This window comes from Schistocerca americana, chromosome 4 (genome assembly GCF_021461395.2).
Source record: "Schistocerca americana isolate TAMUIC-IGC-003095 chromosome 4, iqSchAmer2.1, whole genome shotgun sequence".
Taxonomy (NCBI): Eukaryota; Metazoa; Arthropoda; class Insecta; order Orthoptera; family Acrididae; genus Schistocerca; species Schistocerca americana.
Window position 1 is genome coordinate 527,127,610 of NC_060122.1, and position 14,525 is coordinate 527,142,134.

General features: G+C 44.5%; 1 protein-coding gene across 1 annotated transcript in view; it reads right to left on the minus strand.

The window, feature by feature from the left end:
* The window catches only part of LOC124612968 (glutamate receptor 1-like), a 1,095,838-nt gene that overhangs the window by 223,047 nt on the left and 858,266 nt on the right, over positions 1–14,525 (minus strand). Inside the window, exon 8 of the mRNA XM_047141496.1 lies at positions 4,784–4,963. Within this exon, the coding sequence (XP_046997452.1) occupies positions 4,784–4,963 (180 nt within the window). The remainder of the gene's footprint in view (positions 1–4,783; positions 4,964–14,525) is intronic.

Consider the following 14,525-nt stretch of genomic DNA (forward strand, 5'->3'; position numbering starts at 1 on the left):
CTGTAAGTATTCTTTTTTGTTACTGAACAGGAAAACTACACTCTTAAGAACCTATTAAGGTTACTTGACGTTTTTAGATTTGGCTATTAGTTGCCTGATGGATATTATTGTGAAATATGGTTGAGAACCACTTGATTCGGGCCACATGCAGCCCGCTGTCACAGTTGACGGCGACTGCTCTAGATAACGTTGATAAAGCATTTATTCGAGAAAAATTTTTTGGAGTATTATGCGCAGAAGAACTAAATGCCTGCGTCGAGGGAGCTGCTTATATTTTCAAAAACAGAGATAAATTTTGAGGATGGGGAAGAAAATTTCGGAAAATCCTAAAGAATTGGGATTTTGCTTCAAAAACTGCAAAAATAAGAATGCCTCCCAACAGAATGTTCCGACATTGTTGCAAAGCGTGCGGAATATCTGATAGTAATTGGAAATAATGAAAGGAAGCGAAATTAACCAGTGCTACTCACAGTCGAAAGGTGAATACATACGCACTATTACCATGAAAAAGTGCTGACTAACACCACTGCAGACAAAGGTGCTGTTGTCTGCGTTGGAAGAACAACGGGTTTAATACACGGTGCATAGCTAATTTATGATTCGAAATAGGAATCCAAGTATATCACGGTGATATGGACAGGGATAATTACTACAAATATTTAGGAAAGATACTGATTTTTAAGTTGCCATCTGGTAGTACTTTTGTTCTTGATAACGCATCGTATCAAACTTTCAGTCATTTAAATTCGCTACTAATGCAACCAGCAAAATGAACGTAATTGAATGACTCATTCAAAGCAAAATCAGTTTTGAACCGAACTTAGCAAAAATCAGCTCTTAAAATTCATGAGTTACAATAAGCCGAAACCCGTTTTTAAAGCAGAAGCTGTTTTAAATACTAACAGCACACTACTATTGCTTAAACCGTATAGAGCTAATCTGGAACACAACGAAACAAAAAATTGCAGGAAAAAAGCTTCTACCATTAACTTAACTAGCCTAAAACATATAATTGTGTAAAAAAATGGTTCAAATGGCTCTGAGCACTATGAGACTCAACTGCTGAGGTCATCGGTCCCCTAGAACTTAGAACTACTTAAACCTAACTAACCTAGGGACATCACACACATCCATGCCCGAGGCACGATTCGAACCTGCGACCGTAACGGTCTCGCGGTTCCAGACTGTAGCGCCTAGAACCGAATGGCCATTCCGGCCGGCAATTGTGTAAAAGACTGCGGACATTTAAAAGGAACTTAAATTGAATACTGTCACAGAGATGGTTTAATGGAAAAACAACGAATAATTTAATAATCAATGTTGGTCTGGAGAGTGAAGATGAATATGAAGCACATGCCGAAAGACAATGATTTGGAAACAGACACGGCGGGTGATACTGGGACGAATTCCAGTGAGAAAGATACAGCAGATGAAGAATATGTGCTCCACTTTTTTTACGAAGGACCAACCACTTCGTAATTCTAATCACCAAGGTTGTTGCAGTTCTCATTGCATGACTGTAATTGTACCGTCCTTCGTCCCCTCCGCTACCCCACTGGTTCAGATAAGCCGACAGTAACGCACTCAGTGCCAGGTGCAATAATATTGTCATCGACTGGTATATAGTGTGAAGAAAAATATGTGGATTCGGATTTCGCAGCGTGATTGCTGACGTACCATCAATAGAAAAGAGAAGTATCTCTCACAAAATTTCGCCCTGCGCATATTTCGTGCGCTAAATGAACGTTAAAGATTGTCAATCTGCCAACACTGTAATCACAAGCACGTTAACTACCTCTGCAGGATACCAGGGCAGTGCTGAACAGTTGGTAGAGTGGGTAAGCTTTGGTTTCGACTGGATCGAGGCTTGTTTGTTTTTATTTGCTAAATGTAGTCTGCGTAGCCTGCTATCTGGCGTCTTAATCGTCATACAGCGATTACAGTGGGTCTTTTACAAAACATTTGAGCTCATGTACTACGAAGGCAGAAATGGAAATACAATCGTTTTCATTGGTCTGCTTTTAAAGGAGCCTTTTGCACGTCGTGGACGCGAATTGTTTCGCGCCACTGGATCTACTAGATTCTAAATTTGTTTTCTATATACCCTCCCCCAATGGTCCCACAGAAATTATTTTCAAAGCATGTCGCTAGCCCTACTGTTGACGTAAGGCAATAACTAAATGTAATGGACCAGAACTTGGCCAGAATAATAGCTAGTATTAACGGATGGGATCACTGGGGAGGTTACACACAAAACAAGTTGGAATCTAGCAGATACGGTCATGCGAAACAATTCGTATCCATGACTTCCTAATTGTTTCTTTAAAAGCGGACAATGAAAACGATTTACTTCAATTTCTGTGTCTGTAGTACGTAACTGATAACGTTTTGTAGAGGACCCACTAGAATCACTGTATGACGATTAAGACGTCAGATAACGTACCAAGCACACTACTTTTTGTAAATAAAAACAAATAAGACTCGATTCAGAATCGAACCTTCGACCTACTGCACGCTAATTCAAAACGCTATCGACTGTTACCGTCTGACTGCTACCGTCTGACAGTGATAGTTGCCACAAACTTGATTATAGTGTTGCCAGACGTCCATTTACTGCCCGAAATATGCGCAGGACGAAATTTTGTGAGAGACTTTTCGTATAGCTAGTATCTGAGGAATCAGGCTGCTAAGTCGGAATGTGCGGGTTATTCTTCACCCTATACAGTCTGAAAGTAGAAAATATTACAAGAAGATGATCGCTAGCGACCATGATGTGCACAAATATGACGGTACGCGATTTTTTTAATGAACCGACAAAGTCGTATCCACATCTGTTACTGTAAATATATAGGGTGATTATAAATAATTAATCTTTCAAACCGCTGTAGAAGTAACACAACTGGTTAGAATATTATCGTACAAAGGCGAAAACAGATGGCAGAAGAAAAAGAAATAGTTAAAAATGTAGCAATAGATGGCGCTGTAAGCATCATAATTTAATAGTGGTCGACTACAAATGACAAATGAATCATACAACAATGCCTAAGATGTACGACAGACGCTAGACAAGCTGTACTATTCAATGTGTATTGATGTACATGTCTGATAGTGTTAGCTGAGTAAAGCCATTCATCATATCACATCCGATGGGAAAAATCTGTTTTTAACTGTCCTGAGGCAAAAAAACGCGTAAACAGCATCACTCACATGGGGGTATAGCTGCCCTGAGGCCAAAAACCGCATAAAAGCATCAAATACATCGGTTTTTAATTGTCCTGAAGCCAAAAACCGCATAAAAAGCATCAATCACATCGGTTTTTAATTGTCCTGTGGCCAAAAACTGCATAAAAAGCATCAATCACATCGGTTTTTAATTGTCCTGAAGCCAAAAACCGCATAAAAAGCATCAATCACATCGGTTTTTAATTGTACTGAGGCCAAAAACCGCATAAAAATCATCAATCACATCGGTTTTTAATTGTCCTGAGGCCAAAAACCGCATAAAAAGCATCAATCACATCGGTTTTTAACTGTCCTGAGGCCAAAAACTGCATAAAAGCAACAATCAAAATCAAATCGGAGTATTAATTTCCGTGTGCGAAAATGGAGAAACAGCACGTTCCACAACTGATCGAAGTGTTTTTGGGGTCATCTTCCGAATGTGTTGCTCAATGCATGCCTTCAGCACAGCTAAGTTTGCAATCGGAACACTGAACACAACATCTTTCAGATAGCCCCATAGCAAGAAGTCACACGGATTAAAATCATGTGATCGGGACGGCCAAGTTGTAGGGAAATGGAGGCTGATAATTGTAGCATTTCCAATATGGCGTTTCAGCAGCTGCTTAACTGGATTTGGAATGTGTGGAGGTGTGCCATCGTGCATAAAAATGATCCATGCACACATCCACGCTGTTGGAGAGCTGGAATGACGTGGCTGCTCAAGAGACTTACCAGTGATGGTACAGGTAACAGGACCGGAAGCACCGGCCACTTCGAAGAAAATATGGCCCTATGATAAATGATGCCATAAACCCGCACCAGAGACCTTTTCAGGATGAAATGGTACTGGTTAATTTGCGTGTGGATTTTCCGTTGCCGATATTCGAGAATTATGTGTATTGACATATCCTCTCTGTTGGAAGTGGGCTTCGTCTACCTACAAAATCTTCCACGGCCAATCATCCACTTGCAACTTGATGTCATTTTGACCAGTGGTGCTATTTCTACAGCGTTTTGAAAGTTTAACTTTAATTATAATCACCCTGCACAAAACGTGCTGTCCTGCTTTAACATGGTCGATGCATTCCGTTGACCTTGTCTGTTAATGATCTCACACTACACAGTAGTGATTATAATCACTTAGTACCTGAGAATGGACAGTGTAGGAAACTAGTAGCGCAAAGAAAATATTTCAAAACACAGCCTGGTGGAATGATGCAATTTTCAAATTGATGAAGGCTGCTGGGCCCACCTAGAAGGAAATGAATATTCTGTATTTCGACGTCTACATGTTCATCGTATGGTACGTCCTCTGCGTCGGTGCTGGAGGAGTCCGTTGTACAGACGTCCTCATCTGGACTAACCCAGTCGTCTGTCTGACTTCTACTACGATGACTGTAGGGTCTCATTTGCTTATAAACAGTGTGTTTCGTCTTGGAGATGTGGTCTGTTAGGTTTCCTCATTTGCGAGAGTCCCTGACTGTGTGTTGTAGCAGGGAAACTGCTGCGACTAGTGTAGCGGGTGAGGGTAGAGAGCAGAGAGGAGGGAGGGAGGGCTGACCTTGCGCAGCAGGCGGGCGATCTTCTCGCCGTGCTCCCAGTGCGTGACGAAGCCGCCGCCCAGGTTGCACTCGACGGCGGGCGCGGCGCCGCGCCGCAGCAGCTCCTGCTTCTTCCGCACCAGCCGGCTGAACGCCTCCACCAGCGCGAACACCGCGTCGTACATCAGCGCCGCCGGGGCCTGGCACAGGACACGAGCGATCATCACCGTCGAGGCGTCCACTATTGTAACAAACTTGCACGCTTCTTCGTCAATTCCTGCATCACTCGCTGGGTCACTGGATCATGAATGTTTGTTGATCTGAAGTACTTGGGTAAGTAGGGTAGCTCTACATTACTCAGTTTACTCTCAAGTACTGGGTGATTAAAAAGTCAGTATAAATTTGAAAACTGAATAAATTACGGAATAATGTAGATAGAGAGGTACAAATTGACACACATGCTTGGAATGACATGGGGTTTTATTAGAACCAAAAAAATACAAAAGTTCAAAAAATGTCCGACAGATGGCGCTTCATCTGATCAGAATAGCAATAATTAGTATAACAAAGTAAGACAAACCAAAGATGATATTCTTTACTGGAAATACTCAATGTGTCTCCCATCATTCCTCAACAATAGCTGTAGTCGAGGAATAATGTTGTGACCAGCACTGTAAAGCATGTAGGGAGTTATGGTGAGGCATTGGCGTCGGATGTTGTCTTTCAGCATCCCTAGAGATGTCGGTCGATCACGATACACTTGCGACTTCAGGTAATCCCAAAGCCAATAATCGCACGGACTGAGGTCTGGGGACCTGGGAGGCCAAGCATGACGAAAGTGGCGGCTCAGCACACGATCGTCACCAAACGACGTGCGCAAGAGATCTTTCACGCGTCTAGCATTATGGGGTGGAGCGCCATCCTGCATAAACATCGTACGTTCCAGCTGGTGTTTATCAGCCACGCTACGGATGACGCGATTCTGTAACGTATCGGCGTACCTCTCACCCGTCACGGTAGCAGTAAGAAAACCAGAATTACGCATTTCCTCGAAGGAAAAAAGGCCCGATAACGGTAGATGTGGTAAATCCACCCCATACCGTGACTTTCTCGTCGTGCAATGGACTTTCCACGACAGTTCTAGGATTTTAGGTAGCTCAAATTCTGCAGTTGTGGGCGTTGACAGACCCTCGGAGCGTGAAATGAGCTTCGTCGGTCCACAACACGTTACTCAACCAATCGTCATATTCCGCCATCTTTTGAAACGCCCACACCGCAAATGCCCTCCGCTTCATTAAATCGCCAGGTAGCAGTTCATGATGCCGATGGATTTTGTACGGATAGCATCGGAGGGTACGCCGCAGTGCCAACCAAACAGTAGTGCATGGAATGCCGGTGCGACGTGCGACTGCACGAGCGCTGACTTCCCCGCGCATAGACATACCCGCTACAGTCTCCATTGCTTCCTGAACTGTCTCAGCAGCATTACGCCTTGTGCTCGGTCGGCCACTACGGGGTCTATCGTCTAAACAACCCGTGGCTTCGAGCTTCGAAATCATTCTCGCCACAGCTGCATTTCTCAACGGACCTTTACCCGTTCGAATCCCCTTCCTATGCCGATAAGATCGTAACGCTGAACTGGCACATTCCCCATTCTGATAATACAGCTTCACTAAAGGCGCCTTTTCAGGTAACGTCAACATGCTGCGACTGCTGGCGCATTTGAATCTCTATCTCATTGCAGCTCCTTTTATACACGATTGCCATGCGCAGTCACTGACGCTTTGCTGTCCAGCGCCATGTGTCGGGCATTTTGTGAACTTTCTTTTTTTTTGTTCTATTAAAACCTAATGTCATTCCAAGCATGTGTGTCAATTTTTACCTCTCTATCTACATTATTCCGTGGTTTATTAAGTTTTCAAATTTACACTGACTTTTTGATCACCCGGTACATTGGTGGCCATTACTCTTGCAATACCATCAAGGCACCATTCACAAAACGTAAATGCCATGAAGGCACTCAGTTAATAAAACGGTACAGATTATTATGGAGTGGTCGAATGGATGGAAACGAAGCATTTTGTCCGCACCTGCGGAGGACATTTCCAAGGCGGATCGTAGCTTCTCTGACCATCCGATACAGACCCTGGCTCGCTACCGATTGTAGCAAAATGCTGTTTATGCCTACTTCCGCGCAGTGGCGTGAGGTCTCATGTTTTGAATACGCGAGTGCAATTGGCCGTTGTCTACTTCCGTTGCCCGCTGTTGCTATCACCCCATGGTGGAAGACTGAACGCGTCTTCTTCGGTAACGGGATACAAACCTCATACAATTTCACACCGTACTTCTTCCTACTGAAAATCCTGGGGTGTTTAACAATCTCTATGAACTCTCTGTATAGACTCTCATGGTATCCGTTTATTCTATCAAAGAGAGTATGGTGATCTCCTAACTGTAAAGCATGTCCGCAACAGCTGGTCTCTCAATCTCCTGCCTTCTGCAGTCGCTCTTGTGCTCCTCTAGTCGTTTTTTGACCCTTCTTTTTGCAGTACCCATGTACATCTCAACTTCTTAGACTCCTATAAATTAGAGGATTTTCCAGCAATTTGCGAGCATTCTGACCAATTTTAGGTGATCTTGTATCTTGTATGTAGTAAATTACAGCCATGTTCCATATTTTCAAGATTTTTGATATGCGGTCAGTAACGTCCCTAATGAAAGCCAGGAGTGGGCTGTTCTGCATCACTATGACTTCTGGGCGCTGGTCTGAACGCTCTTTATACGTCAGCGGACAAATGACCATCCTTGAGCAATGCATATATTGTGGGTGGTAGTTCGAATAACAGGGGTGGTAACGATGCGAATGCGTGGGTTTTCGGTAAACTGTGTGGCGTAAGCGACCGTCTTCTTCTTTGAGAACTAGCCCATCAAGGAAATTTAATCCGTGGAAGCAAGCGTAATTGTAATTTTTCTGCAGTCAGAGCAAGCCAGGGTATGAACCTGACATTCAAAGAAACTCCGATCCCCGTTGAAAATGTCCTCTGTAGATGAGGACGACATGTTGGGTTTAAATGTGAAATACATTCGACCACTGGATAATAGATGGTACATTTTTATAACTGTCACATTTTCCCCGCTGAAGGTTTAAATTTTACAATCGTAAAGTGTACTTCTTGCCCGGATTACCATTTCAGGGCAACCGCATAAAAATGGTGCGAGTCACACCATCTAGATTCTGTGTACAGCATGAAAAAAACTTTGCACACTCGAGAGCCACAGTGCGACTAATTGCATACCAACGTTACAATAATTCCTCTTACAAAATTTATTCTTGTGCATATTTTCGATAGAAAATAGGGGTTACAGGAAGGCAGTTGCGCATCACTAATCGCGTGTACGAAAGTATCTTCATTCAGAACTGTATAGCAATGCTGACCAGTTAGCGCAGTCTGCTTTCAGCAACGGTCACTAGTGACCATGAAGTGTACACTGAGGCCGTTATCGCCTTTGCGAGGTGACAGATAGCGAGCTTGCCGTTACAGTAATCACTGTGTTTACCTGAGACTTTAGAATGACACTCTAACAACAAATGAGCTATACAGGGTGTTACAAAATGGTACGGCCAAATTTGCAGGAAACATTCCTCACACACAAAGAAAGAAAATACACTCCTGGAAATGGAAAAAAGAACACATTGACACCGGTGTGTCAGACCCACCATACTTGCTCCGGACACTGCGAGAGGGCTGTACAAGCAATGATCACACGCACGGCACAGCGGACACACCAGGAACCGCGGTGTTGGCCGTCGAATGGCGCTAGCTGCGCAGCATTTGTGCACCGCCGCCGTCAGTGTCAGCCAGTTTTCCGTGGCATACGGAGCTCCATCGCAGTCTTTAACACTGGTAGCATGCCGCGACAGCGTGGACGTGAACCGTATGTGCAGTTGACGGACTTTGAGCGAGGGCGTATAGTGGGCATGCGGGAGGCCGGGTGGACGTACCGCCGAATTGCTCAACACGTGGGGCGTGAGGTCTCCACAGTACATCGATGTTGTCGCCAGTGGTCGGCGGAAGGTGCACGTGCCCGTCGACCTGGGACCGGACCGCAGCGACGCACGGATGCACGCCAAGACCGTAGGATCCTACGCAGTGCCGTAGGGGACCGCACCGCCACTTCCCAGCAAATTAGGGACACTGTTGCTCCTGGGGTATCGGCGAGGACCATTCGCAACCGTCTCCATGAAGCTGGGCTACGGTCCCGCACACCGTTAGGCCGTCTTCCGCTCACGCCCCAACATCGTGCAGCCCGCCTCCAGTGGTGTCGCGACAGGCGTGAATGGAGGGACGAATGGAGACGTGTCGTCTTCAGCGATGAGAGTCGCTTCTGCCTTGGTGCCAATGATGGTCGTATGCGTGTTTGGCGCCGTGCAGGTGAGCGCCACAATCAGGACTGCATACGACCGAGGCACACAGGGCCAACACCCGGCATCATGGTGTGGGGAGCGATCTCCTACACTGGCCGTACACCACTGGTGATCGTCGAGGGGACACTGAATAGTGCACGGTACATCCAAACCGTCATCGAACCCATCGTTCTACCATTCCTAGACCGGCAAGGGAACTTGCTGTTACAACAGGACAATGCACGTCCGCATGTATCCCGTGCCACCCAACGTGCTCTAGAAGGTGTAAGTCAACTACCCTGGCCAGCAAGATCTCCGGATCTGTCCCCCATTGAGCATGTTTGGGACTGGATGAAGCGTCGTCTCACGCGGTCTGCACGTCCAGCACGATCGCTGGTCCAACTGAGGCGCCAGGTGGAAATGGCATGGCAAGCCGTTCCACAGGACTACATCCAGCATCTCTACGATCGTCTCCATGGGAGAATAGCAGCCTGCATTGCTGCGAAAGGTGGATATACACTGTACGAGTGCCGACATTGTGCATGCTCTGTTGCCTGTGTCTATGTGCCTGTGGTTCTGTCAGTGTGATCATATGATGTATCTGACCCCAGGAGTGTGTCAATAAAGTTTCCCCTTCCTGGGACAATGAATTCACGGTGTTCTTATTTCAATTTCCAGGAGTGTATGTTATGTGGACATGTGTCCGGAAACGCTTACATTCCATGTTAGAGCTCATTTTATTACTTCTCTTCAAATCACATTAATCGTGGAATGGAAACACACAGCAACAGTACGTACCAGCGTCACTTCAAACACTTTGTTACAGGAAATGTTCAAAGTGTCCTCCGTTAGCGACGATACATGCATCCACGCTCCGTCGCATGGAATCCCTGATGCGCTGATGCAGCCCTGGAGAATGGCGTATTGTATCACAGCCGTCCACAATACGAGCACGAAGAGTCTCTACATTTGGTACCGGGGTTGCGTAGACAAGAGCTTTCAAATGCCCCCATAAATGAAAGTCAAGAGGGTTGAGGTCAGGAGAGCGTGGAGGCGATGGAATTGGTCCGTCTCTACCGAATCTGTTGGCCGAAGTGGCCGTGCGGTTCTAGGCGCTGCAGTCTGGAACCGCGAGCCCGCTACGGTCGCAGGTTCGAATCCTGACTCGGGCATGGATGTGTGTGATGTCCTAAGGTTAGTTAGGTTTCACTACTTCTAAGTTCTAGAGGACTGATGACCTCAGATGTTGAGTCCCATAGTGCTCAGAGCCATTTGAACCAACCGAATCTGTTGTTGAGAAGCGTACGAACGCTTCGACTGAAATGTGCAGGAGCTCCATCGTGCATGAACCACATTTTGTGTCGTACTTGTAAAGGCACATGTTCTAGCAGCACAGGTGGGGTATTCCATATGAAATCATGATAACGTGCTCCATTGAGCGTAGGTGGAAGAACATGCGGCCCAATCAAGACATCACCAACAATGCCTGCCCAAACGTTCACAGAAAACCTGTGTTGATGACGTGATTGCACAATTGCGTGCAGATTCTCGTCAGCCCACACATGCTGATTGTGAAAATTTACAATATGGCGGTGAATCGAGGAAGTACAGTACGTACTGACGAAACTAAAATGAGCTCTAACATGGAAATTAAGCGTTTCCGGAGACATGTCCACATGACATATTTTCTTTATTTGTGTGTGAGGAATGTTTCCTGAAAGTTTGGCCGTACCTTTTTGTAACACCCTGTATAGAAAGAATATCTAGAACTGAAGCTTCCATCCTAATTTATCTCGACTGAAATCTTTGAAATTTGTGGTTTGTAACGAATCTACCCCCTCGGGACTTCTTCTCAATGAATGAACTGTAGGATACCGTCCATATTTTAGCCCAATTTGATTTGATTTCCTTACGAAAACCACGTATTCCAAATCTGTGGACGTCCGTAGAGTTCTAAGTATGTCACATACAATTTTCCTCTCAATATATTTTTAATATTTAGATGTAGATTTGTCTACATGTATAGATTATACACAATGAAAATTAGTGGACGCGTTATTAACCACACATGCTTTCAAATTAATCCTACATCATTTACAATGTTTTTTTTTCACTTTATACACAAACATTTGTTTCTGTATATATCTTTAGTTATTTTACTATCGATATGAAATCAATATTGTCAAATAAGATGTAGTTTCTAATTTTATGTTTATAAATTTTGCAACCTTTGTCATTTGATGTTATTACTAAAATTCTTTATACGTCGATATAAACGCTAAGAAAGTAGAATGTATTAGAAATTGGCTAGATAATCTAAAGATCGGAAGTCATTTGAATCATGTTTTGACTTACGGAATGGTCTCGAAGATTTTTCTACATGTATACATCCTATACTATGGTGTTTTTGGCGTGAAGTACGGCAGTTTAGTTCAGTATTGGGGCAGTTCATTTCAGATCATTTCAATCGAGAAGATGTCTTTGGATTTCTCGATGTGTTTGGAACTTTTATGTTTGGTTTTGTTATATGGTGTTTTGGAAAAACTCTTAAAAGTTATATGAAAGGATTTATAAACTGCAAATGTTACTTTAAAGCTATTAATCTCTCTGCCTGTTCATTTATGAAATATTCTGGACGGTGGATTTGCATATTACGTCATAAATTGTGCCTAGAAGTTGAATCCAGCTTCAAAAGCTAAATACAGTTTCTAAACTAATGTGCGATTTCACCTAGCCGTCCATTGTGACCGAGCGGTTCTAGGCGCTTCAGTCCGGAACCACGCTGCTGCTGTGGTCGCAGGTTTGAATCCTGTCTCGGACATGGATGTGTGTGATGCCCTTAGGTTAATTGGGTTTAGGTAGTTCTAAGTCTAGTGGACGGATGACCTCAGATGTTCAGTCCCATAGTGCCTAGAGCCATTTGACCCATTTGTGAGATCACCTACCTTAACCTAGGAAACCATCGCTTACGTAATGATGAACATTAACTAGCAATGTTCTTGTTAATAACAGGCATTAGAATTTAAATCGTGGAATATTTAAAGAAGGTGAATTACAGGCAAGAGGATACTGCTAAGATATCATATGAAGATATCTTAGAACTACATCTCTTGATTGTGAACGTGCACCATGTGTCTTAAATTGAAAAATGTAAAATTATGTGACGGAGTTCACGGCACAGGTAATATCTTCGTTGACCACAAATGGCGGGCCGCTCGCCGCTCACAGATATGCGGCAGACGGCAATTCTAAACCTCCCGCCAGCGAGCCACCGGCCAGATCTTCCATCGCTCGCTGTCTCAGATTGTGGCGCGGAATTCATACGACCTGACTGCCTGCGACTCTGGTTGGCCGGCGCGTCTTTTTGAACCAACCATACTCCGAGAGCTGACCCAGATTCAGTGAGTGTGTGTGTGTGTGTGTGTGTGTGTATGAATTCTTAAGGGACCAAACTGCTGAGGTCATCGGTCCCTAGACTTACAGACTACTTCAAGTAACTTACGCTAAGAGTAACACACACTCATGCCCGAGGGAGGATTCGAACCTCCTGCAGGAGGGCCACGCAGTCTGTAACATGGCGCCTCGAAGCACGTTGCCACTGCGCGCGGCGATTCAGTGACATTTCAGACTCCTGTCAACTTTAGTACAGAAGTCTGCAGTGAGGCATCAATGTATCATGATGCTACTAAGCAGTTCAGCTTGTTAGTGTCTTAGATTGTATCAGCTTTCAACACTATTTTTTCTATAAAGAACATAACTCTCATTGCATACAACTTAGCCTTGTAGAAGAACTCCCAACACTTCGAAGTTATGTGTATATCTATTTTTAAGTGTACATTCATATTTATTATAAAAATGGACGTGTGTGGGTCTGTGTGTGTGTGTGTGTGTGTGTGTGTCGGTCTGTGTGTGTGTGTGTGTGTGTGTGTGTGTGTGTGTGTGTGTGTGTGTGTGTCTGTGTGTGTGTGTGTGTGTGTGTGTGTGTGTGTGTGTGTTCCTCATCTCCCACTGAACCACAGGACAGATTTCAACCAAACTTGCTACACATAGCTCTTACCGTCAGGCAACAATCGCTCATGGGATAAGAACCAAACCACCTACCCACCGCAGTTCAGGAGATATGGCGTAATAATCATTCATATGCGTGAAAAACTGCTGCGTCAAGCATGATGTTTAAATTTATTACTTCTGTGCCAATAAGTCTGTTAGCAATAAATATCGCAGACAATATCCACATACGATGCCAAATGCAGCTACAAACCACACATAATTCAAGAGATATGGCGTAATAATCTCTGATGTGCGTGAAAAACTGCCATATTGTACATGAAGTATAAACTTATTACTTCTTTGTTACTAACCCTGTTCGCAACACAGTTTCCAGGCAGTGTGCAAATATAGTGCTGAATGAGCATAAAAAAATTATATCATTACATACAGAGCAGGAGAAATAGTGCCATAAGAACTGAGACGTGTGGATAAATGCTGCATAGTGAATGATGTTTAATACATTTATTATTTACTACTAAAACACTCCTACTCTCGAGTCAATTTAACAAAATCCCTCACACATTGCTGCTTATTGACAGCTTTCAACTTCGAAAAGCAAACGGCTGTAGGCGAAAACAATAGCCGTCTATAGAGCTATGAAGAGGCATTGCCATAGAGAGAGTCATAAAATCGCGTTGTAAATACGAGAAACAAAATGGTTCAGATGGCTCTGAGCACTATGGGACTTAACTGCTGTGGTCATCAGTCCCCTAGAACGTAGAGCTACTTAAACCTAACTAACCTAAGGACATCACATACACCCATGCCCGAGGCAGGATTCGAACCTGCGACCGTAGCGGTAGCGCGGTTCCAGACTGTAGCGCCTAGAACCGCTCGGCCACCTCTGCTGGCTACGAGAAACAGCTGCGCCCAACATACAGGAATACGTTTTTTTTTTTCTTCTGACTGGGCTGATGCGGCCCCCCACAAATTCCTCTCCTGTGCCAACCTGTTCATATCAGAGTAGCACTTGCAAACTACGCCCTCAATTATTTGTTGAATATGTTCCAGACTATTTTCCTCTACAGTTTTGGCCCTCTACAGCTACCCGCAGTTCCATGAAAGTCATTTCCTGATGTCCTATCATTCCATCCCTTCTCCTTGTCAGTATTTTCCGCATATCCCTTTCCTCTCCGATTCTGTGCAGAACCTGCTCATTTCTTTCCTTACCTAAAATAAAAAAACTAAACTCCGTCCGCATATGCCATGGAAGGGCCAACGGTACCGACCGCCCGCCTTGTCTTCCTCAGCCCACACGCGACACTGGTGCGGATATGGAGGGGCGTGTTGTCAGCACACCACTCTCC